General features: G+C 36.7%; 1 protein-coding gene across 1 annotated transcript in view; it reads right to left on the bottom strand.

Moving 5' to 3' along the window:
* SLC38A9 (solute carrier family 38 member 9) overlaps positions 1-26,389 on the bottom strand; it is a 93,256-nt gene that overhangs the window by 32,193 nt on the left and 34,674 nt on the right. Inside the window, exons 3-10 of the mRNA XM_068990453.1 lie at positions 22,863-22,995; positions 19,345-19,466; positions 19,147-19,210; positions 18,823-18,916; positions 16,842-17,012; positions 11,974-12,033; positions 8,898-9,092; positions 2,219-2,326 (exon numbers count right to left, since the gene is read on the bottom strand). Coding sequence (XP_068846554.1) covers positions 2,219-2,326; positions 8,898-9,092; positions 11,974-12,033; positions 16,842-17,012; positions 18,823-18,916; positions 19,147-19,210; positions 19,345-19,466; positions 22,863-22,995 — 947 coding nt within the window. The remainder of the gene's footprint in view (positions 1-2,218; positions 2,327-8,897; positions 9,093-11,973; positions 12,034-16,841; positions 17,013-18,822; positions 18,917-19,146; positions 19,211-19,344; positions 19,467-22,862; positions 22,996-26,389) is intronic.

Genomic DNA, 26,389 nt, shown 5'->3' with positions numbered 1-26,389 from the left:
TATAATCTGATTTTGGTATTGACTATCTGGTGATGTCCATGTGCAGAGTTGTCTCTTGTGTTGTTGGAAGAGGGTGTTTACTATGACCAGTGAGTTCTCTTGGCAAAACTCTGTTAGCCTTTGCCCTGCTTCATTCTGTACTCCAAGGCCAAACTTGCCTGTTACTCCAGGTATCTCCTGACTTCCTATGCATTCCAGTCCCCTATGATAAAGAGGACATCCTATTTTGGTGTTAGTTCTAAAAGGTCTTATAGGTCTTCATAGAACCATTCAACTTCAGCTTCTTCAGCATTAGTGGTTGGGGCATAGACTTGGATTACTATGATATTGAATTGTTTACCTTGGAATCAAACAGAGATCATTCTGTCATTTTGAGATTTCATCCAAGTACTGCACTTTGGACTCTTTTGTTGACTATGAGGGCTACTCCATTTCTTCTAAGGGATTCTTGGCCACAGTAGCAGATATAATGGTCATCTGAGTTAAATTCTCCCATTCCGGTCCATTTTAGTTCACTGAGTCCTAAAATGTCAATGTTCACTCTTGCCATCTCCTGTTTGACCACTTCCAATTTACCTTGATTCATGGATCTAACATTCTGGGTTCCCATGTAATATTGTTCTTTACAGCATCAGACTTTACTTCCATCCCTAGTCACATCCACAACTGGGTGTTGTTTTTGCTTTGGCTCCATCTCTTCATTCTTTCTGGAGTTATTTCTTCACTCTTCTCCAGTAGCATATTAGGCACCTATCGACCTGGGGAGTTCATCTTTCAGTGACACATCTTTTTGCCTTTTCATACTGTTCATGGAGTTCTCAAAGCAAGAATACTGAAGTGGTTTGCCATTCCCTTCTCCAGTGGACCACATTTTGTCAGAACTATCCATAGTGACCCATCTGTCTTGGGTGGCCCTACACAGCATGGCTCACAGTTTCATTGAGTTAGACATGGCTGTGGTCCATGTGATCAGTTTGCTTAGTTTTCTGTGACTATGGTTTTCATTCTGTCTGCCCTCTGATAAAAAAGGATAAGACACTTATGGAAGCTTCCTGATGGAAGAGACTGACTGTGGAGGAAACTGGTTCTTATTCTAATGGGTGGGGCTCAGGAAATCTTTAATCCAATTTTATTTTGATGGGTGGGGCTGTGTTCCATCTCTGTTGTTTGGCCTGAGACTCCTGGACACTCAAAGGCAAGTCTGACTCAGTCTCTTGTGGGCACAATGCTCCTTTTTCCTGGCCCTGGTGTTTACAAGGTTTTGTTTGTGTCCTCCAAGAATCTGTTCCCCCAGTCCTTTGGAAGTTCTGTAGTCAAACCCGCTGTCTCCAAAGTCAAACTGCCTGGGGGTTCTCAGTCCCGTTGCCCAAATCTCAAGTTGGGAAATCTGTAGTGGGTCCTAGAACTTTCTTAACACTGCAAGAATTTCTTTGGTATAATCATTCTGCCACAAGATGGAGGAGTAGAATAACATGTGCTCATCTCTTGCAAGAACTCCAAAATTGCAACTTGCTGCTGAACTATTATTGACAGGAGAATGTTGGATCCCACCAAAAAAAGATATACCCAAGTCCAAGGGCAAAGGAAAAGCCCCAACAAAATGGTAGGAGGGGCGAAATTGCATTTAGAATCAAACCCCCTACCCACCCAAGATGCTTCCAACTGTGTGCGCACCAGGACCCAGAGGTCCCACAGAGACTGAGCCAGACCTGCCTTTGAGTGTTTGAGTGTCTCCTGTGGAGGCACGAGTCAGCAGTGGCCTGCCACAGGGATAGGGGCTCTGGCTGCAGAAGACCTGGGTCACGTGGTATTACCCACCATAGAACCACCAAGCAGATGACCTACAATTACTAGTATTATCCAGATATATTTATTACTATGTTCTAAGTCTCTAAAATTCTAGGGTTATGCCTTCTCAGAGACATCTAGAGAATGAGTTCTTGATTTTTCAATTGCTCTGTGACTTTTAACTCCCAAGTAGAAATGACAAAGAGTCCTGGTTATCCCCAACTGCAAGAAAACCATAGTAATTTCAACTGTGTTTCTGGTTTTAGCTTAACAGCATTAATAAAAAGTGCTCATCATAAAAGCTATGATTATTTGTTTTATAGTAACAATAGCTAACAATAGTTAGCTAACTATTAATAGTTAGCTAATAGTTAACTAAAGATCACATTATTGTAATTCATTAATTCTTTATTTGACTGAAATAGCTCACCTGGGACAAAAAATTCTGTTGGTGTAAACCAATGAAACTCCAAATGAAATCCCAAGCGAATAGCCTTCCAAGTGACAAGAAAAATCAAGTAGAGAACGGACACTGTGCCTGCAAGGAAAAATTCAGAAACCATTAATCATCTTTGTTTCACAGACTATTACAAAATCAAATTTTGTTTCAACACTTTCAGCAAAGTTTGGAAAATTAGCATTAGTATTTATGCCCAGGTAAAGAGTCAGACACGACTGAGCAACTGAACTGAACTGAAGATCTAAAGAACAGAAACAAACCCTGGAAGATATCAGAAAACAAAGCTATGTAGTAGGCCTAAGAAGTTATGAGCTGAATTTAGGCTCTGATACATGTAGAGAGTTTATTATAAGATTGCAAGGTTATTTAGGAAAAAAACAAAACACAAAACTGACTTTTTTCTAATTTGTCCGCGCGGCATGTGGGATCTTCGTTCCCCAACCAGGGATAGAACCTGCACTCCCTGAATTGGAAGCACGAAGTCTTAACCACTGGACCCCTGGAAGTCGCTGACTCTTATTCTCTGTATTAAAAGTTAGAGACAGCCAACAAGTTGGGAAAATCTGTCAAAATATTTAGTGTAAGATAGTAGAAAGTAAAGAAAGAGAAGTAGTAAATGTGGATCATAAACTTATTTGAGAATGGTAGTAAGTCAAACAGTCCATGAACAATCTGATCTAGAATCTAGATGAAGTTTTGGTTGCATAGTACTACTCGCTCCATGGAAAGATTTCAGATTCCATTCACTGTGTGTACAGTGAACACCTACTTTATGCAGGGTAAAGTGGGCATTCAGAATCTCATGATATTTTAGTAGTTTGGAAGCTAGAGGATTTAAAGAATTAAGTCCAGTCACTATTGAGCAGAGTCAAGAGATCCAGGATGGTTTTTAGAGGAATTAGATTCTGATTTCTCTAAAGAAGAAATACGTAGTTTTAAAAGAGAAAGTTTTGCCAAAAGAAAGGGCAAAAATAAAATATCTTAAGGAGGTGGAGAATAATTTAACCTGGTTAGAAGCCTAGTGATTGTTTTGCCCAATTGAGCAAGTTCTTTTGTAAGTTCACAAGCTAACTTTTAAAGATCTATTCCATAGGAAAGTTGGCCAGCAAATCAGGAAACCACAAATGAGCTCTATAAGCTCTACTGTGGGTTTGGAGGTTAGCTGATTTAGAAAGGATGCATACAGGAGGCTGAAGCTTATATAACCACAACTCTTCATTTTCTGTGTGTGTCTGTTGTAGTCTCATGGTGAATTTTGTTATGAAGCTAAGGTATAGAGAAATATCCTTACTTCCTTCTTTGGTCTTTTGAAAACCCCAAAAGCCATCTCTTTGATGTAATCTAATTTTTTCATACTTTAGTCTGCCTACCAAGAGACCATATCTACAGGGAGAAGGTGAAATCCTATTATCTATTTGGGTTAACAGTTCTTTTTGAATGATACCCTTGTCTTTAGTTCAGAGAAGGTAGTGGCACCCCACTCCAGTCCTCTTGCCTGGAAAATCCCATGGACGGAGGAGCCTGGTAGGCTGCAGTCCATGGGGTTGCTAAGAGTTGGACGTGACTGAGCAACTTCACTTTCACTTTCATACATTGGAGAAGGAAATGGCAACCCACTCCAGTGTTCTTGCCTGGAGAATCCCAGGGATGGGGGAGCTTGGTGGGCTGCCGTCCATGGGGTCGCACAGAGTCGGACATGACTGAATTGGCTTAGCAGTAGCAGCTTGTCTTTAGTTAACCAGATCTGAGCTTTCATAGGGGTTCCTTTTATGAAATTTCTTCAGTGATTTCAGAAATTTCTGAAAAACAGGTCTCACAAAAAAAGTCTGTTCCTTTAAAGTTAGTGTTGAAAAGAAAGAAAGAGCACTGAGGAACAGAGAAAAACCAGAATAAGCCTAAGGCGCTTCAGCTAGAGAACAATATTCAAGGTTCAAAGTCAAGTGATGGGGGCAGTCCTAAGATGGCGGAGGAATAGGACAGGGAGACCACTTTCTCCCCCACAAATTCATCAAAAGAACATTTGAAGGCTGAGTAAATTCCACAAAACAACTGCTGAATGCTGGCAGAGGACATCAGGCACCCAGAAAAGGAGCCCATTGTCTTCGAAAGGAAGTAGGAAAAAATATAAAAGATAAAACGAGAGGCAAAAGAGGTAGGGACAGAGCTCCGTCCTGGGAAGGGAGTTTTAAAAAAGAGAGAAGTTTCCAAACATCAGGAAACACTCTCACTGCCGAGTCTGTGGTGAGCCTTGGAACCACAGAGGGCAACATAACTGGTAGGAAAAATAAATAAATAATTAAAACCCACAGATTACGTGCCCAATGGTAACTCCCCCAGTGGAGAAGCAGCGTAGATGCCTGCATCTGCCACTAGCATGCGGGGGCTGGGCAGGGATGTGCAGGCTGCATTGCTTAGAGTAAGGACCGGGCCTGAATGCCCCAAGGGCAATCTGAGGGAACTAACTTGGGATAGCAAACCAGAGTGTGGTATAGATACCACATGGAAAAACCATAACCTAAGATGCTGTCAGGCCCACTCACAGAACAAAGGACTGAGCAGAGCTAGCCCACTGCAGGCCAGCCCATCCCCCTCCGGTGACAGGCAGGCGAGGGCAGCCAGAGCCGGAAGGGGGCAATTGCAGCCCCAGAGAAGCATTATCTACCAAACTGCGAGCAGGCTTCGTTGCTAACCAAGACTTCTTGGAATTCTGGACGGTCAACATCTGCCTGAGAAGGTGTGCTGGTTGTACATCCAGAACACCCAGCAGCAGGGACAGGGGAGGTGATAAGTCACAATACAGGCATACCTCAAGAAACAAGAAAAAAGTCAAATAAATAACCTAACTACACCTAAAGCAACTACAAAAGGAAGAAATGAAGAATCCCAGGGTTAGTAGAAGGAAATAAATCTTAAAAATTAGGGCAGAAATAAATACAAAAGAAACAAAAGAGGCCATAGCAAAAATCAACAAAGCCAAAAAAGCTGGTTCTTTGAAAGGATAAATAAAACTGACAAACCATTTGCCAGACTCATCAAGAAACAAAGAGAGAAAAATCAAATCAATAAAATTAGAAATGAAAATGGAGAGATCACAACAGACAACGCAGAAATACAAAGGATCATAAGAGACTACTATCAGCAATTATATGCCAATAAAATGGACAATGTGGAAGAAATGGACAAATTCTTAGACAAGTACAACTTTCCAAAACTGAACCAGGAAGAAATAGAAAATCTTAACAGACCCATCACAAGCACGGAAATTGAAACTGTAATCAGAAATCTTCCAGCAAACAAAGGCCCAGGTCCAGACGGCTTCACAGCTGAATTCTACCAAAAATTTCGAGACGAGCTAACACCTATCCTACTCAAACTCTTCCAGAAAATTGCAGGGGAAGGTAAACTTCCAAACTCATTCTATGAGGCCACCATCACCCTGATACCAAAACCTGACAAAGATGCCACAAAAAAAGAAAACTACAGGCCAATATCACTGATGAACATAGATGCAAAAAATCCTTAACAAAATTCTAGTAATCAGAAGCCAACAACACATTAAAAAGATCATACACCATGACCAAGTGGGCTTTATCCCAGGGATGCAAGGATTCTTCAATATCTGCAAATCAATCAATGTAATACACATTAACAAATTGAAAAATAAAAGCCATATGATTATCTCAATAGATGCAGAGAAAGCCTTTGACAAAATTCAACATCCATTCATGATTAAAAAAAAAAAAAAAAACTCTCCAGAAAGCAGGAATAGAAGGGACATACCTCAACATATATATGACAAACCCACAGCAAACATTATCCTCAATGGTGAAAAATTGAAAGCATTTCCCCTAAAGTCAGGAACAAGACAAGGGTGCCCACTTGTACCACTACTATTCAACATACTTTTGGAAGTTTTGGCCACAGCAATCAGAGTAGAAAAAGAAATAAAAGGAATCCAAATTGGAAAAGAAGAAGTAAGACTCTCACTGTATGCAGATGACATGATCCTCTACATGAAAACCCTAAAGACTCCACCAGAAAATTACTAGAGCTAATCAATGAATATAGTAAAGTTGCAGGATATAAAATCAACACACAGAAATCCTTTGCATTCCTATACACTAATAATGAGAAAATAGAAAAAGAAATTAAGGAAACAATTCCATTCACCATTGCAACAAAAAGAATAAAATACTTAGGAATATATCTACCTAAAGAAACAAAGTGAAAGTGAAAGTGAAGTTGCTCAGTCATGTCCAGCTCTTTGTGACCCATGGACTGTAGCCCACCAAGCTCCTCTGTCCATGGGATTCTCCAGGCAAGAATACTGGAGTGGATTGCCATTTCCTTCTCCAAAACAAAAGACCTATATATAGAAAACTATAAAACACTGGTGAAAGAAATCAAAGAGGACACTAACAGATGGAGAAATATACCATGTTCATGGATTGGAAGAATCAATATAGTGAAAATGAGTATACTACCCAAAGCAATATATAGATTCAATGCAATCCCTATCAAGCCACCAACAGTATTTTTCCCAGAGCTAGAAAAAATAATTTCACAATTAGTATGGAAATATAAAAAACCTTGAAAAGCCAAAGCAATCTTGAGAAAGAAGAATGGAACTGGAGGAATCAACCTGCCTGACCTCAGGCTCTACTACAAAGCCACAGTCATCAAGACAGTATGGTACTGGCACAAAGACAGAAATATAGATCAATGGAACAAAATAGAAAGCCCAGAGATAAACTCACACACCTATGGACACCTTATCTTTGACAAAGGAGGCAAGAATATACAATGGAGAAAAGAGAATCTCTTTAACAAGTGGTGCTGGGAAAACTGGTCAACCACTTGTAAAAGAATGAAACTAGGACACTTTCTAATACCATACACAAAAATAAACTCAAAATGGATTAAAGATCTAAACGTAAGACCAGAAACTATAAAACTCCTAGAGGAGAATGTAGGCAAAACACTCTCCGACATAAATCACAGCAGGATCCTCTATGACCTACCTCCCAGAATATTGGCAATGAAAGCAAAAATAAACAAATGGAACCTAATTAAAATTACAAGTTTCTGCACAACAAAGGAAACTATAAGCAAGGTGAAAAGACAGCCTTCAGAATGGGAGAAAATAACAGCAAATGAAGCAACTGACAAACAACTAATCTCAAAAATATACAAGCAACTCCTACAGCTCAGTTCCAGAAAAATAAATGATCCAACCAAAAACTGGGCCAAAGAACTAAACAGACATTTCTCCAAAGAAGACCTATAGATGGCTAACAAACACATGAAAAGATGCTCAACATCACTCATTATGAGAGAAACGCAAATCAAAACCATGAGGTACCATTTCACACCAGTCAGAATGGCTGCGATCCAAAAGTCTACAAGCAATAAATGCTGGAGAGGGTGTGGAGAAAAGGGAACTCTCTTACACTGTTGGTGGGAATGCAAACTAGTACAGCCACTATGGAGAACAGTGTGGAGATTCCTTACAAAACTGGAAATAGAACTGCCTTATGACCCAGCAATCCCACTGCTGGGCATAGACACCGAGGAAACCAGAATTGAAAGAGACACGTGTACCCCAGTGTTCATCGCAGCACTGTTTATAATAGCCAGGACATGGAAGCATGTCCTGGATGTCCATCAGCAGACGAATGGATAAGAAAGCTGTGGTACATATACACAATGGAGTATTACTCAGCCATTAAAAAGAATACATTTGAATCAGTTCTAATGAGATGGATGAAACTGGAGCCGATTATACAGAGGGAAGTAAGCCAGAAAGAAAAACACCCAATACAAGTATACTAACGCATATATATGGAATTTAGAAAGATGGTAACGATAACCCTGTATGTGAGACAGCAAAAGAGACACAGATGTATAGAACAGTCTTTTGGACTCTGTGGGAGAGGGCGAGGGTGGGATGATTTGGGAGAACGGCATTGAAACATGCATAATATCATATGTGAAATGAATCACCAGTCCAGGTTTAATGCATGATGCTGGATGCTCGGGGCTGGTGCACTGGGATGACCCAGAGGGATGGTATGGGGAGGGAGGTGAAAGGGGGGTTCAGGATGGGGAACACTTGTACACCCATGGCAGACTCATGTTGATGTATGGCAAAACCAATACAATATTGTAAAGTAATTAGCCTCCAATTAAAATAAATTTATATTTTTAAAAAAGTGATAATTCTTGTTTATACTCTTAAATAGAATCTGTAGGGAAAAAATATTCTATAATCTCCCTTAGTAAGTTCTAACATTTCCAAACTTTAGAACTGAGAATTCCTATAATACTCACTTTGGATTTCTCCTGCTGAAATCTTAGTCTACTGCCAGTAGTTGTAGTGGAAATGAGGAATAGTTGTTCAGTAAAGATAGAATGGAAATCCCAGTAACTCATCTTTAAAAGGGACTTGGGCTTGAGATTGCCATCTCTATTTTTTTCGGTGCCAAACTTCATCAAGAAAAGCAAAAAGTAGCGCAATATATATGTGAACAAATTAAACACAGATGAACAGGCCTGGAAGGTAACTATTTGGCTGGTCAGACCATATTCCCACAGAATTCAGCATGTATTCTACTATACAGAGGCTCTATAACAGAGTGCCTTGGCTTACCTAGGATGTTAAATTTTGAAAAAAATGAAGGAGATTTGAAATTAAGCAGTGGCAGAAGGAGCCCTATGAGGTAAAACGGCACTGTCTTGGACTTATTCCACCACTTTTCAAACTGTTGGAGTTCTGAGTCACTGGCGTAGAAAATCATAGAGCTGTTGTCAGGATGGCCACTGCTCCTGGCACTTGGACAAATCACTGCAACAAGGAAGCAACAGATCAGAGGAGGCAACAAAGAAGAACAATGAGACTTACACTTGCTCTACCAACCTTACGTTTTACCATGAATATTAAGTTTCTCCTTTTTGGGAAAAAAAATAGAGGGTTATGTTTGGATATATGTGGAGTCTTTTCAAAATTTTAAATTATTTATTTAAAAACTTTGAAGTATAGTTGATTTATAATGTTGTGTTAGTTTCAGGTATACAACATAGTGATTCAGATATTATTTTTCAGATTCTTTTCCACTATAGGTTATTACAAGATATTGAATACACTTTTCTGTGCTATATAGTAGGTCCTTGTGGTTTATCTATTTTATATGTAGTTATAATCAGAAAACTTTTACCTATCAATAATTAAAGGTAGAATGTTAGAAAATTTTGAGGTATAGCCTTGATTTCTACTTTCTACTGGAAACGATAAAATTATTCTACCAACTATCCTTCTGTCCCACTGCCAGAGAGAAAATATCAGGTTGGATGACATTTAATCTTATTATTACAATCATATAAGACACATCATTCAAGGTAATTGTTCGTTTTGCTAATAACCCACACAAAGTCCACAGAACAGGTTTATTCTAACAATAAGCAAAATTGACGGGTTTGGAATAAAAAGCGGACACCATTGCCATGGTACTCTAATAATTGCTTAAAGCTTAAGAATCTTGAATCCCAGCAATCCAGAGTAACTGTCCTGGATGTTTCTCAGGCCTTAGAGCAGCTGAGAGCCCAGATGATATCCAGAGAACTGGGAAGTGAATAAAACGTATTTTTCCTAACACTGATCTACAAGCGGCAGTTTCTTCTGTTTGCAGAGAATACAAATCATTCTCACTGTGCTTCTAAGTTCATAATAGTACTTTGGCTAATAATCAGCTCTTTGTAAAGAATGTTTAATGCTGTAAAAAAAATGCTGAGCAACAATTTTATTCTCTATCTGTTATTTGGCATGCCACAAAGCCAAACAGTTTTCTTAGTTAGCACTTTTAACCTGTATTTTTTTCCTTCTATGCTCCGGACAAGAGTAAATTAACTTGAATTTTTCCTATGCTAATCAACTAGAGTGGTAAAGAACACAGGTTATGGAAGTAAACTGACTGAATAATCTTCACTCTGTCACTCTACACACAAGTCACTAAATTCTCTGTGCCTTGGGAAGCCCAAGAATACTGGAATGGGTAGCCTATCCCTTTTCCGGGGGACTGTCCCAATTCAGGAATCGAACCAGGGTCTCCTGCACTGCAAGCAGATTCTTTATCAGCTGAGCTACCAGGGAAGCGCTATAGAAAATTAAGAGAACAGTACTACCTTATGAAGTTGCTGTAAAACATTTAGAACAATGCTTGCACACAGTAAGTATCCAATAATGTCTGCTGTAATTTCTAATATTTACGGAAACGGATTGCTTGATACTGTATTCAATACTTTGTTTAAAATAAACCAAAGAATTAAGAAGTGCTACTATCAACATAAGATATCACTATGCAAAGTAAACTGACTTTGCTGATAAAGCTCGCCAAATTATTAGTGTAATTCTAATATTCATGAACTCAACAATGAACTGACTCTCTACTCAAGAAATCCTACTAGATAGTAATACACTAGTTTCATCAATTGATATCAGAGTAGCTACAGTAAATGAATTTCAATTTTAAAACCAGTATGTTTCTTGGGCTTTTGAAAATTCTGAGGTAAGGAACAGGGTTCAGGAGGTATGTGTTTGAATTATATGAATATATTTTAGTATAATTAACGAAAAGTATGTGTGTGTGTATGTGCATTCACAGAAATAATGCTGGTACTTCACTCATTTTCTAGCATTAACAAATGATAGATTAATTAACTTAATTAAGGGGTAAAGTAAGACACTGAACAGCAAACATTGGCATGTATAATTCACAAGAGAAACTCTTGTCTGTCCATTATATCCCAGAGCCTAGAACAGTTTCTGACACATAATAGATTTAATAAATATGCATTGAATGAATTGTCCTCTTAGTGATCAATATGTACCTCCATCAAAATATCAATTCAGTGTCTCTGAAACCTAAACACATAAAAGCTTTAGGTGATGTTAGTTATGCTGTTACTCAGGTTATATTAGCTTTTCTATTCATTTTTCCTATGACTGCCATACTGGATAAACACATAGGCTACAAACATTTATTATTTTTTAACTCTTTTATTTAATGTATTTATTTGGCTCCACTAGGTCTTAGTTGCAGCATATGGAATCTTAGTTCCCTGCCCAGGGATCAAACCCAGGCCCCCTGCAAAGGGAACATGGAGTCTTAGCCATTGGACCACCAGGGAAGTTCCCAAATGTTTATTTTTAATAAATTAATTAAAATAAACTTTTCTAAGAAATTGATTTTTTTGGGGGGGTGCAAATCTTCAATTTATTTTTCCATATTTCCTAGCCTTGGTTCATTATTAGGAAATTTAGTAAACAATTTATATATCTTAAATATTAGTAACTAAAATGATCAATGTTTAAAACTAAATTAACAAACTGAGAACAAAGGTCCTAGACTTCTAAAACAATCAGCAGTGATAGAGGTACTTGAAAATATTTATTGATCATAAGCAAATATGGATACTGTGGATGTGAGATATAACTGTGAACTGTATAACATGAACTAAATATTGTTTAGCTTACATTAACACGAACTTTTGTGGAGCTGTTCTTTTTTTACCTTACTGGTTATCAACAATTTAATAGTGGCTTAGTTAACCTAATGATTTTATGCTGGTCATATACCTAAAATAAATTTATAGGTTCTACCTTATATCTTTTTTGAAAAAAAGGTGATGAATAAAGAAACAAGGCAAACTTTCAACTCCAAACTACTTACCAGGGTCGCTATCGTTGGTACTCGGTATAGAGTCTGTGTCATTAATGTGATGAATAAAATCTAAAAATTATGAGGAAAGCATAATTTAATACTGAGTGGAAGATATTAAATCAATCACCCTCTAAATTTTCTTTATCTATAAAAATCTTTTAAGATCTAATCCGTGGTAATATTATTCAATACACAGAACAAAGACTACTTCATTATTAACATAACTTCACCTTCTTCAGCTTTCTCTGCTTTATAGGAATGATGTCATTGGTGTCACGGTCTCATGGTAGAAAGTTTTTATGAGTGAAGGTTTTAAAAACAAAAAAAAATAAAAAACCACCCAGAAGGCTGAAGTTAAAAGTCCTGGAATAAAGATAATGTGCACAATTTCTTATCCTATACTCACACTGATTTATGTAAGTATAGTTATACCTTATATAGTAAAGTTCTAAAACCTGCAAAAGGTGGAAAGCCACTACTCAAGACACCTGAATTTATCTGAAAAAATCACTTAAAGTTTTGAGAAAATATAGAAGAGCTTTTATAAAGTGAAAGCTATATAGTAATTATTGATCACAGGTACCACTAAGTTTTACTAAAAGTAGCAGCAAAATAAAAAGCTAATGCAGATACCTGGGCATTCATATCATTCTATAGTAAATGAGAGAATGGGTAAAAATATGTTTTTTATTTGCCTGAGGGAATTTACTTTATTCTGTTTGATGTTAGCCTTTCATAACCTTAGTAAGCATTAAAGAAAGTGATGTAAAACTTAAATAGGATGATAAAAAAAGCCAGATTAGATTTTAAGGTCATAAAGTAAGTTTTATATGTGAATTATTCATCTCCATTATATGTGTCTCAAGATAGAATAAAAGAAGTAATCTATGCTTAGGTTTTTATAATGTCTCCATGGGTTATTAGTGATTCAAGATAGGAAGTTATGCATCTTTACATAATTACATAATTCCTGATGCCAAAGATTTACATAAGGCTAGTAAAAATGCTGACACCAAGTATACTAGGTTGAATAGAATTCTCCCAAATCCATGTCCACCAGGAAACATAGAATGGACCTTATTTGGAAACAGAGTCTGTGCAGACATAATCAAGCAAAGGTTAGGTTGTGCTGGATTAGGGTACACCCTAAATTCAATGATGGGTGTCTTTAACAAGAACAGGAGATTTTTGGACATAGAGACACTGGGGGAAGATGGCCCTGTGAAGGCAGAGGGTGAAGCTGGAGAAATATTACTAAAGTCAAGGAACGCCAAGGACTGGTACCAGTTGATCATCAGAAACTAGAAAGAAAAAGGAAGGGTTCTTCCCTAAAGGCTTCAAAGGCCCTACAGACACTTTGATTTCAGACTTCTAGTTTCTAGGACTGTGAGAGAATAAATTTCTCTTATTTTAAGCCAGTTATGGTCATCTGTTGTTATTTCGTTGCCAAGGAAGTCAAGAAACACCTGGAGTAACAGGCAAATTTGGCCTTGGAGTACAAAATGAAGAAGGGCAAAGGATAATAGAATTTTGCCAAGAGAACACACTGGTCATAGCAAACACCCTCTTCCAACAACACAAGAAGACTCTACACGTGGACATCACCAGATGGCCAATACTGAAATCAGATTATATTCTCTGCAGCCAAACATGGAGACGCTCTATACAGTCGGCAAAAACAAGACTGGGAACTGACCGTGGCTCAGATCATGAACTTCTTATTGCCAAATTCAGACTTAAAGTAGGGAAAACCACTAGACCATTCAGGTATGACCTAAATCAAATTCCTTACAATTATACAGTGGAAGTGAGAAATAGATTTAAGGGACAAGATCTGATAGGGTTCTCTGATCTGATAGACAGTCTGCCTGATGAACTATGAACGGAGGTTTGTGACACTGTACAGGAGACAGGGATCAAGATCATCCCAAGAAAAAGAAATGCAAAAAAGCAAAATGGTTAGCTGAGGAGGCCTTACAAATAGCCGTGAAAAGAAGAGAAGCGAAAAGCAAAGGAGAAAAGGAAAGATAGAAGCATCTGAATGCAGAGTTCCAAAGAATAGCAAGGAGTGATAAGAAAGCCTTCATCAGTGTTCAGTGCAAAGAAATAGAAAAAAAAAAAACCAATAGAATGGGAAAGACTAGAGATCTCTTCAAGAAAATTAGAGATACCAAGGGAACAATTCATGCAAAGATGGGCTCAATAAAGGACAGAAATGGTATGGACCTAACACAAGCAGAAGATATTAAGAAGAGGTGGCAAGAATACACAGAAGAACTGCACGAAAAAGATCTTCATGACCCAGATAATCATGATGGTGTGATCACTCACCTAGAGCCAGACATCCTGGAATGTAAGTCAAATGGGCCTTAGAAAGCATCACTACGAACAAAGCTAGTGGAGATGATCGAATTCCAGTTGAGTTATTTCAAATCCTAACAGATGATGCTGTGAAAGTGCTACACTCAATATGCCAGCAAATTTGGAAAACTCAGCAGTGGCCACAGGACTGGAAAAGGTCAGTTTTCATTTCAATCCCAAAGAAAGGCAATGCAAAAGAATGTTTAAACTACTGCACAATTGCACTCATCTCACATGCTAGCAAAGTAATGCTCAAAATTCTCCAAGCCAAGCTTCAGCAATATGTGAACCGTGAACTTCCAGATGTTCAAGCTGGTTTTAGAAAAGGCAGAGGAACCAGAAATCAAATTGCTAACATCCGCTGGACCATGGAAAAAGCAAGAGAGTTCCAGAAAAACATCTATTTCTGCTTTATTAACAATGCAAAACCTTTGACTGTGTGGATCACAATAAACTGTGGAAAGTTCTTCAAGAGATAGGAATACCAGACCACCTGACCTGCCTGTGGAGAAATCTGTATGCAGGTCAGGAAGCAACAGTTAGAACTGGACATGGAACAACAGACTGGTTCCAAATAGGAAAACGAGTACGTCAAGGCTGTATATCGTCACCCTGCTTATTTAACTTCTATGCAGAGTACATCATGAGAAATGCTGGGCTGGATGAAGCATAAGCTGGAATCAAGATTGCCAGGAGAAATATCAATAACCTTAGATATGCAGATGACACCACCCTTATGGCAGAAAGTGAAGAGGAGCTAAAAAGCCTCTTGATGAAAGTGAAAGAGGAGGGTGAAAAAGTTGGCTTAAAGCTCAACATTCAGAAATCTAAGATCATGGCATCCAGTCCCATCACTTCATGGGAAATAGATGTGGAAACAGTGGCTGACTTTATTTTTTGGGGCTCCAAAATCACTGCAGATGGTGACTGCAGCCATGAAATTAAAAGATCCTTACTCCATGGAAGGAAAGCCATGACCAACCTAGACAGCATATTAAAAAGCAGAGACATTATTTTGCCAACAAAGGTCCATCTAGTCAAGATTATGGTTTCTCCAGTAGTCATGTATGGAAATGAGAGTTGGACTATAAAGAAAGCTGAGTGCCAATGAACTGATGCTTTTGAACTGTGGTGTTTTAGAAGACTCTTGAGAGTCTCTCGGACTGCAAGGAGATCAAACCAGTCCATCCTAAAGCAGATCAGTCCTGAGTGTTCATTGGAAGGACTGATGTTGAAGCTGAAACTCTAATACTTTGGCCACCTGATGCCAACACTGACTCATTTGAAAAGACTCTGATGCTGGGAAAGATTGAAGGCAGGAGGAGAAGGGGACAACAGAGGATGAGATGGTTGGATGGCATCACTGACTCAATGGACATGAGTTTGAGTAAACTCTGGGTCTTGGTGATGGACTGGGAGGCCTAGTGTGCTGCAGTCCATGGGGTTGCAAAGTCGGACATGACTGAGTGACTGAAGTGAAGTCATGTGTGCCTCTTTTGCAACATAATGGACTGTAGGCCGCCAGCTTTCACTGTCCATGGTCATTGTCCAAGCAAAAGTACTGGAGGGGTACCATGCCCTACTCCAGGGTATTTTCCTGACCCACGGATCAAACCCACATCTCTTATGTCTCCTGCACTGGCAGATAGGTTCTTTACCAGTGTCACCTGGAAAGTCCTATATATGTTTGAATGTATATACTAAATATAGATGTATGCATATATATATGAATCATTCAAAAAATAATAACTAGAGAGGAAGAAGTTTTCATATTCATGAATGACACAACTATCTAAATAGAAAATCCAAGTGAATTTACAAAATTATAAGCAATAAGAATTCAACACATTTGTGAGATTCAAGATAAATATTAAAAAACTGAACTAGGTTCTCTTATAATGGCAACAAATAATCTGAATTTTTTTATAATAAAAAAATACATCACTACTTTCTGGGAAGATGGAAATGTTTCATGAAGGAGGTTGTGAGTTACATGGATATATCCATTTGTCAAAATTATATGGCCAAGATGTGTATATTTTAATGAATGCAAATTCCATATAAAAAAGAAAATAGTATTTATTATGATATAATAATAATATTATATATACTATTATATATAATAACTATATTAGTTGAGGTGGAGAGTGAGTATAGGTTGAGATCATGTTTTCTAAATGGATACCATTACTTAAGCAGGAAAAAATTTATTCCTAGGAGATGCAAACAATGCTTAAAACATCTTTTGGAACTTAGAAATATTTTATGTTAATTAGAGAATTTGAAGGAATATATTAACCCAAAAATAAGGTTTGGGAAATTAACATACATTTTCTATTTGTGATCAACATAGAAACTATAGAAAACAAACTGAATCAAGTATATCTCCTAGAATCATAAATATTACTTTTTACTTCATTAATTCCAAGTCCAGAATTTAAGACTGAAACCAAAACAGTATAGTAGTTATTATATTTGAAAATAATTATGCTAAAGCATATGATATGGATACTTACTAAAAATAAATTTTCCAGTATTAAAAAGAAAATTAGACATAAGCACCCAATACACTATCATTGCTCCAATGAGAGATACCAAGGAGAAAAGAAGACTTGACCACTGCCCAAAGGAGCCAAAATAATATCTGCAGACATCTGGATATTCCCAGGTAGTGGTATCCACTGATGCTAGATAAAATATAAAAGGGGAAAATAAAATTAGATGTCAATTATATATTCCATATTCATAATATATATTCTCTAAATTGATCCAAAATATTTAGCAAAAGATTATGGGTATTTCACCACCAGGCATTAGACCATCTTATGAAATAACAGTAATTAAAACATTAGATATGGCAGATTATCACAACATTGTAAATCAACTATGTCATTAAAAAAAACAAAAACAAAACAAAAAATTTTAGAACAAACATATAAGAAGAAGTGTAGGCCAATGAAATAGTACAGATAATCTGAGACGTGGTGGTGGCAGTGGTTTAGTCACTAAGTCGTGTCTGACTCCTGCAACCCCTTGGACAGAGGAGCCTGGCAGGCTACAGTCCATGGGATTCTCCGGCCAAGAACACTGGAGTGGGTTGCCAATTTCCTTCTCCAGGGGATCTTCCCAACCCAGGAAATGAACCCAGATCTTCTGCATTGTAGGTAGATTCTGAGAAGTAGATTAAGGTAACTAATAACAGCAAGTGATAAACCAAGGCTAGAAAAAAATCATCAATATGGGATAGAAGACAATATCCAATATTTGGCATACTTAATAATAATATAGAGAAATGTTTTATTGAGTCATACTTTATATAACATGCCAATTAAAATTTCAGACAATGAGGGAAGTGGGGAAGGGCAATAGAGGAGTGAAGGATTAAGAGGAATGAACTATTATGTATAAAATAAGCTACAATGATCTACTGTATAACATGAGGAATATGGAAAACATTTTATAATAACTATAAATGGAATATAATCTTTAAAAATTGTGAATCACTATATTGTACACCTGTACATTTAATATTGTATATTGACTATACTTCAATTAAAAATTTCAGAAAATTAAGTTAAAGAATTTTAAAATAACTGAAAATTTAGATGACAATATAAAAATAGAAACTGAAAGATTGTCCTTTTCTATCAACTGAAGAAATAGAAACTACAATGGAAAAGACAGCCAGATATAAACAAACTAATATGATACAAAAGCCATTTCAAATACTGAATACGAGAGAAACTGACAAGACACAATAAAGGGTTAACTCCCTACTTCATATAAAGAATTTAGGAAATCTATAAGAGCACCAAGGGGCTTGTGGATAAATGGGAAAGGGATATGAGGAAATAATACAATTAAGAAAAACATACCACTGCTTAGTAGAGACCAAAAAACTGGAGGCACAGCCTGGTTTGTTGATTCTCATTTGCTGAGACTGACTGAAATAATGTACATCTATTTAGGTCCTAAACTACTTTAAAACAATCCAAAAAGGTATATCCCTGATCTAGAATTTATAGAAATGAGTGGACATGCTGGTACAACTTTGAGAATTGATTATAAAGGACTCATTGCTCACATTTTCATATTTACAATTTTCACTTTTAGGAGATGCCAATATCTAGATCTTTTGGTAGGGATGGGTCAAAATGAGTCACAATTAACTGATAAGAATCATAAAATTCTCAATTTAGTTCTGGCAAAGATCTTATTTTGAAAATCTGACTTTTAAAATTATTCTTCTGAGGAAATTAGCACCAAAGTAAATGCATTCTGCAAAGAACAAGCCTCTCAGAATTTCAAAGGAAGCCACTAAATTTATTACCATATCAGTTCTGCCAAATGCTATGAATTACGAGAAATAAACCTTTAGGCAGAAAATAGTTAACACACTTGTGAAATGTGTGTTATCACACATCAGTGATCCACCTCAACCTCAATTCTTATTAATATCCACATCATTCATTTATTTTTACAATGGTAAATTCTTACATATCATAGATCTTGATTTCACTACTCTGTAGCAGCAATAAAGTGTTAGTAGCCCCATCAGCATGATGACACACATTCCAGTAGTAAACCCAGCCTGTTTAAAAAAATAAAAATATAGAACAACATATATCATGTCAGAATAAATTAATATGCAACCATATTAAGTTACCCTAAACAATTATCATAAAAATCTGACAGCTAACGTAAAACTAAATATAATAATCTATTTCTTTAATAATTTTATGTAGATTTATTTAAACTTATAAAACTTACAATACAAAGAGAAAAAAATTCTAATACAAAGTGTGCTGAAAATTATATTACCTGTTTTATGCCCCAAGGAATACTTAGTATAGATGTTCCCAGCATTGTATTCCAAATCATAAAACTGAAAGCAGAGTAATAGTAGTAAAACATAAAGTTTGACTCTTCAAATATTTTAATTAAGACAAAAATTAAAATAATCAGTAATTTTTATTTACACATAATTTAAGTTATGCTCCAAAAAGTAGTTTAACTCACATGGTTACTAAACTGGTGTTTTTACCATATCCTTCAGTGTAACATTGAAGTTTATAAGCAGAACCCAATGGGCTATAGACATAGCACTCTTCTGGAGCTGGAACTACATGATCTGGGGCAATCTGGTTAAAAAAAAAAAGTAAAGAAATGTTAGAACCAGTAAATGTTCAACACAGGATATTTCCTAAATAATAAAGTACCTGACTATAGACACATTTCCAGCTATCAGGAACAAATACACAGTGTGTACCCGATTAAAACATAAAAATTACTTTTTAAATATAGTAAGATCTAAAGCAGTAAGAGTTTAAATACTATAGATAATAAACTGTTCATCTCAAATGAGAATGAATTCTTAGAATATGCAACCGTTAAAGTATTTTTCTCTTTACTTTTAAGAGACAGGAGGAAGAAGAGCCACAAAGACTGAAATTAGGTAATTCTGGATGGAAGGGATTGGGCTTTAAGTGAGGAGAATTTTAAGACTCAAGTGGTCATTGAATTCCTATGTGAATGTGGTTTTAGAGAAGAGGTAGGTTGGGAACGTAAACTATAAGAAATTGAGGAGTCAAAAGAAGGGAAAGAAAAGAATAAAAAACATAGACTATTCTTTTAAACGCTTTGGTAGTAGAAGAAAAAGGTAAGCTAAAGTGGCCACCTCATGCTAAGGGTTGACTCATTGGAAAAGACTCTGATGCTGGGAGGGATTGGGGGCAGGAGGAGAAGGGGACGACAGAGGATGAGATGGCTGGATGGCATCACGGACTTGATGGACGTGAGTCTGAGTGAACTCCGGGAGTTGGTGATGGACAGGGAGGCCTGGCGTGCTGTGATTCATGGGGTCGCAAAGAGTTGGACACGACTGAGCGACTGAACAGAACTCAAAGTGGCTTAAAGAAAAGGCAAGACAAAGATTCTTAAAGACAGGGGATGTAAACAGAAGGGATGGAACCAATAGAGAGAGGTTGAAAACACACAGGAAAAGAACAATTAAATATGTATATATTTCTCATACACATAGCTCCCACTTGACCCCGACACATTTCTTTCTACCTCCCTATTCTGGGAGTTAAAAGAAATATGGTTTCCTGATGGAATTCTGACCAACTCACTGAGAATTGTCCTTTGAGAATATGTAGTCCTTATATATAATATTAAAGACATAAGAACTGACCGGTATAAAGCAAGAATCTTTTGTATCAGTACTTACTACATAAAGCTACAACTTTGTGCTAGGTACAATGCTAGGTTTAGCGTTCAAGAAAAAATAATATATGGCTCCTAACTTCAAGAAGTTTAAATTTCAGTTAGAAAACATATAAAACAATTATATAAGGCTATAAGAATAAAAATTAAGTGTTCAATTCTGGAACACAGAAATGACAACAATAATAACAACAATAATGGGGACTGGAATAGTTGGGAAAGACCTCAAGAAAGTGACAGAATATTAGGCTTCAGTAGGTAGACAGGATACGAACTGGTGCAAAAAGAAAGAATATCAAATCCTTCTCTTTTTATGCATACAATTTTTGGTGCCTTGTGGGAAAAGAATGTCTTGAATGCCATGCCTATGGCTTTGTAAACAATTATTTCTATAATATATTATGAAAGCATATATAGAAATAGGTTTGCTGCCTTCTCTTTACCCTCAGTCCTCTAGGCTCTGAGCTCTGCTGTCTTCTACTATGGAGTAAAAGAAAAAAGGGGCAGGACCATGTCTGTATCAGGCAGGAGATAAACTATGGTATCTACCAGAGCAAGTTCAGAAAAAGTGAAAATCTAAAGTTATCAGGGATAGGATTAAAAAGCTAGAGGATAAGAAATTATTAGGAGATATAGAAAAACTGGGAGACTGGATCCCACACTCTGTCAGTGGGCCTAGGACAGTGCTTTTCAAACTTGAATATTTTTGTGATTGACACAGAAAATTTGTTAAAATACAGATTTTGATTCAGTTGATCTGGACTAAGGCTGAGTGTCTGCCTTTTTAACATGCTCTCAGTGATGCTGGCCTGTGCAGGCCACATATTTATTAGCAAGCATCTGGGAGATGTTGGCAGTCAAACGATTTACTACCCTTCACCAATTCAGAATAAAAATACTCAGGTAAGTGGGGAAATTTTCATAAATAAAAAGTTATAACTCTGCAAAGACCTGACACCTGTGGTTTCATATTTCTCTTCCTTTAAAAATCTTTTGAGAAAAATAATTTTGGGATTTTCAGAAAATGAGCATGGATGTATACACACAATCATTAAAAATGGTCATATCATATTAATTTTAGATCACTGTTTATATACTTTGATTAACTAGACTCATCTCATTGTCAGTTAAAAGGGATTCAACTTGGTGTACAGTGCTGACAATTTCCAGGCAAACAACATACGCTCAGACTTAGACTGGCTCAGCTGGTATCTCTGAAGTTTGCTTCTGAGAATACAGCCTCTAGGAGGTCTGAACTAGACCTGGAGATACTGGATTACTTCTACTCCCCAGAGGGCTTAGATAATTCTGATATGGCACTAAGACTTTACCATAACTACTAACGTAAAGACCTAGAGTAAGAAAAAGTAAAAACATTGGAGGAAACAAATGATCCCACCCAGAATATTTTGAAAGTCCCTACTTTGACTATGCAAAAGGATATCTTAGGAATTCACAAGGCCTAATATGAGATATCTGTGCTCAAGTGACTAGCTCAGTCCTTGCCCCTTGTAAACATCTAGAATGTTCAATTCCCTTCTCCCTTTTTATTATCACCTATAAAAATCTTTTTTTTTCTCAGAATGTTTCATTCTTCTTTAAACTTGCAAATTTCTGAACATCTCATATGTGGTAATTCTTACAAGCATGAAATTACTTATATAGTTTTGAACCTAAGAATAATACAGATTTAATAAGAAGATCTAGCCTTCAATCTGATTTTTTACAGTCTCTTCCTATGGGCAGTTTTTATATTTTAAATGATTCAAAAACAAAAGCAGAAAATACTATGCAACAGTAGGTGGACTGCAAAGCTTAAAAGCTTTAATATCTGCTTTTTGACTCTTGTTTTTAATCTATAATATATATATTACATTTATAAAATATATGTATAAATTTCAGTTTCTCATTCCTGTAGAAAATTTCTCAAAACATTTTCCCTTTATAGCTACAAACTTAAAAATTGAATAGACTAAGCACAACTTATTATTTATTTTATTAATCAATGACCTAAACTACTTCAACAGTTCCTCCTTCTCAAAGATTTTAGGATTATGGATTAGCAGAATTCAGTCTAACAAATCTCCAGGCTGTTGTAAACATAAAGAGATTGTTTCAAATTTCTCTGTGCCAGGCTAATAAGAATGAACTAGTCTGAGATATAAGATGTATTAATTAGTATCTTTGACTTTCCATGATGCTATCCTTGGAATATGGCCAGCAAAAAGTTCAACCACTGGGAGTTGCCCTGACTTATGTTCACTGTTCATTTCAACTTAACCTTAGACAATTAGCAATGCTTTGCCCCTTACCAGTGCCCTGTCTGCAGGAGCGGTGAGCCGGCTGTAGTAATGAATCCTCTTGTTCATGGCAGAGGCATGGTCGCTAACCCTCTGAATGACATCATTCACATTGACGATGTTTGTGGGCTCTATATAGAAAGGCCTAGAGAAGGGAATATACACTTGACAAAGAACGTTCAGGCAGAAATTCTGGAAGTCAGCCACTGAAGAAAATGACTTCTTGTCCTCCATTAGAAATGGGATGTACCAAGGCAAGGCATTCACTTCTCACTTTTGGTGGGAAAAGAAAATGTCACAAAAGAAGTATTATCCAATCTACAGAATAAAGCTTTGTTTCATAAAGTTCTTACTTTAAACACACTTTTTAAACTTAAGGAATTTAGCAACAGAGGAGACATAACAGAAAGAGCTTCAATCACTTATCAAAAAGAAATATAGCAGCTGTCAGTTTTCAACAATGAAACTTAGGCACAGCTTTGAATATTCTCTGAAAAACGTTTGGCATTGAATCAGAGAGATTACAGACAAAAACATTCCTCTATTAAAGAGTCTCTACTCCTTTATGGGCCAAAATTACTTCCTATGATAAACACAATTCCTATTTCTTGGTTCATGTACTAAGGATTAGTGATCTCAACCATCTCCCTTATGAAACTTATCCAAAGTACTATCAAATGGAACATCAAGACACTATTTTGTCTCATTCTACTTTTCTTAGATATCAGTAACATACCATTACATTACTGTTTATATGCAATGCTTTCTCCTCATAACTGTGTCCCAATCAACCATAGATTCTGGTTTTCAATCACCAGGTTCAGTCATTAACCCATTCAGTTCCTTACTGAAACTCCCTCCATTTGCTTTCTTTCCAGCAATAAACTACTTTAAATGGAAAGATCTGCAGGGGTGCATGAAATGACTGTATTCCTCAGATCCCTTGAAGTTACAAATGAACTGTCTCCCAAACTGTATATAATTTGCTATTTCAGATTGTACACAGATCCAAAATAATAAAGGGGGAAAAAAAAAGCCAAGAGATTTATCACTGGCTCCTGGTAAGTCTTCTACATTTATAGTTCTGAAATAAGCTTAAAATTTCTTAAAGTATGGTAACCATTTTTGGAGACACTGTTAATCTAATCTTGCGGGAAGCACTTGAAAAATCAAGTGACTGGAATTTTAGTTTATGCAGTTTTTCCAAATAACTCTGTAATATTAGAGAAGTTAAATTTAGCCTAGTCTCTCTAGTTAGCATCGGAGAAGGCAATGGCACCCCACTCCAGTACTCTTGCCTGGAAAATCCCATGGATGGAGGAGCCTGGTAGGCTGCAGTCCATGGGGTCGCTAAGAGTTGGACACAACTGAGCGACTTCACTTGCACTTTTCACTTTCATGCATTGGAGAAGGAAATGGCAACCCACTCCAGTGTTCTTGCCTGGAGAATCCCAGGGATGAGGGAGCCTGGTGGGCTGCCATCTATGGGGTCGCACAGAGTCGGACACGACTGAAGCGACTTAGCAGCTCTAGTTAGCATACAGTATCTTTGAATCTTTTGTTTATTATTTACTCTCCACCATAGCACCTAAATATGGTGGGTACTTTCTAGTTCAATTCAAAAAACATCTAAGAGCATTTCCTAGAGCAAATAAGTAGATATAGAGATCAATATGATATATTATCTATAGTAAGCATATATTTGCTAAATGAAATCAGTGATGTCAGTAAATCTCAAGGGGATACACAAAAGAGTCAGAGGCCAAATAAACTATTCCTACTTATAAATTTGGTAGCCTGAGATAATTACCACTCTTTTGAAGGCATTAGGTGTTCTAAATAATTTGCATCTCTACTGTAGCACTCAGTAGTATTAAAAAAAGCAATATGAAAACATATATGTCTGGGAGACAGTGAGGGGTCACATTCTACAGGACATTCCCTTCTTGTTTTGTAAGAATGATATCCCACAAAATTAAAAAACAAACTACAGCTTTAATGCCAACATAAAGCAGAGCTTTAAGCTAATCAATGATAACTAACAGAGATTAATAAGTATGACATTGATAGAGATGAGGATGTTCTACTCGTAGCTTATTACTCTGAAAATTCAATGGTATTAATATTGAATATCAAGCACTAAGTTGGCTCGAAGGCTTGTTGAAAAATAGTCCAGGAAGTGTTCCAATTTCTTGCCTCCTGGCCTCTTACAGAAGTGTTAACTGTACCAGTTTAGTTGGCTTGGGTACTCAGAGAGCAGAATGACTCTGAAAGTTTTTCTTTTTCAACAGTTTTCATCAAGATGCTGAGTGCCTGTTCAAACAAATATTTTGGAATCTTTTCAATGCAGATTCTCTTTAAAAATATACAACTCAGCATATTTTAACTGAATTATTAGAAACATATGCTAAAGGTTCATCTGAGGAAGCAAAAAATATGAATTATATTTCTAAATTGAACTTTTGTTGGATTTGAAAACACTTTTAAAATTGAAACTATACAGAGAATATTCAGAATAAAACATTTTTTGAAACTTCTTCTTTTGAACACAGTTTCACATGAATGCTCCCTATCAATGGTACTTCTCATTTGAAATACAGCTCAACTGTGTCACACTGGAAAGAAATTATAATATTTCATGCACAAGTTATGTTTATCTCACCTTAAAAATATTTATGGTCATGCTACAGAAAAAAAAATGCTTTTAACATTCAGCAAAATTTTAAAAATGTGACTCAAAACCTTGTATTTTCATTTAATACACTTATAAACAAAGAAACCTTATTTCTACCTAACACCTTTTCTAGGTTCCACTCCTTAAATTCCTTAAAAATTTTTGGCTTTTAAATCTGTCTCCACCCTTCTACTGACCAGTTACGCTTCTCTGAAATTTACTAACAATTCCATGACTCTTAGGAAAGTTCATTCTCAAAATGAAGACTCTTGATTTAAAACTATTTCATTATTCACATCTCTATGGAAGATGAAACTCTCAAACACTTACCAAATTGGAACTGTTAGAAAATGAAAAGAGAATCAAGTATTCACAAAAATCCCATGCAAATAAACATTCAAAATAATGAACCCACTGTACTTGTTTCTACCTGTTTGGTAAAATACTGTGTCTGCTGGGCAGCTTTGCATAAAGAAGACAGAAAAGAAGTTAATCAAGCCATTGTGCCTAGATATTTACTGCTACAAGAAAAATATTGGTAATTTCTGGCTTGCAGACACATTTCTTGCTTCCCCTGATGCCTAAATAACATTCTCTTTCACAAAAACTCTGCCCTATGCTCCAACTTTACTCAATGTCTCCTATTAGGGAAATTAAAATGGAGGAAGTCTTGTTCAGACTTCAGAAGCAGGAGAGCAGGCCTCTGACCTGCTTCTGACCTGCCTGGGTACTGCCCAGATTCCATGCCTGCCTGCAAGCACAGCAAGTCAGGCAGCACTTTAGATAAGAGAGCGGGTTTTGAAATTCTTGAGCCCCTGGAGGTCTGGCCAACACCCTGGGGTCTAGCAAAATTCTGTGACTCCCG

This window comes from Capricornis sumatraensis, chromosome 18, assembly GCF_032405125.1.
Source record: "Capricornis sumatraensis isolate serow.1 chromosome 18, serow.2, whole genome shotgun sequence".
Lineage (NCBI taxonomy): Eukaryota > Metazoa > Chordata > Mammalia > Artiodactyla > Bovidae > Capricornis > Capricornis sumatraensis.
Note: the sequence above shows the minus strand (reverse complement) of the source record. Positions and strands in the feature narration are given on the sequence as shown.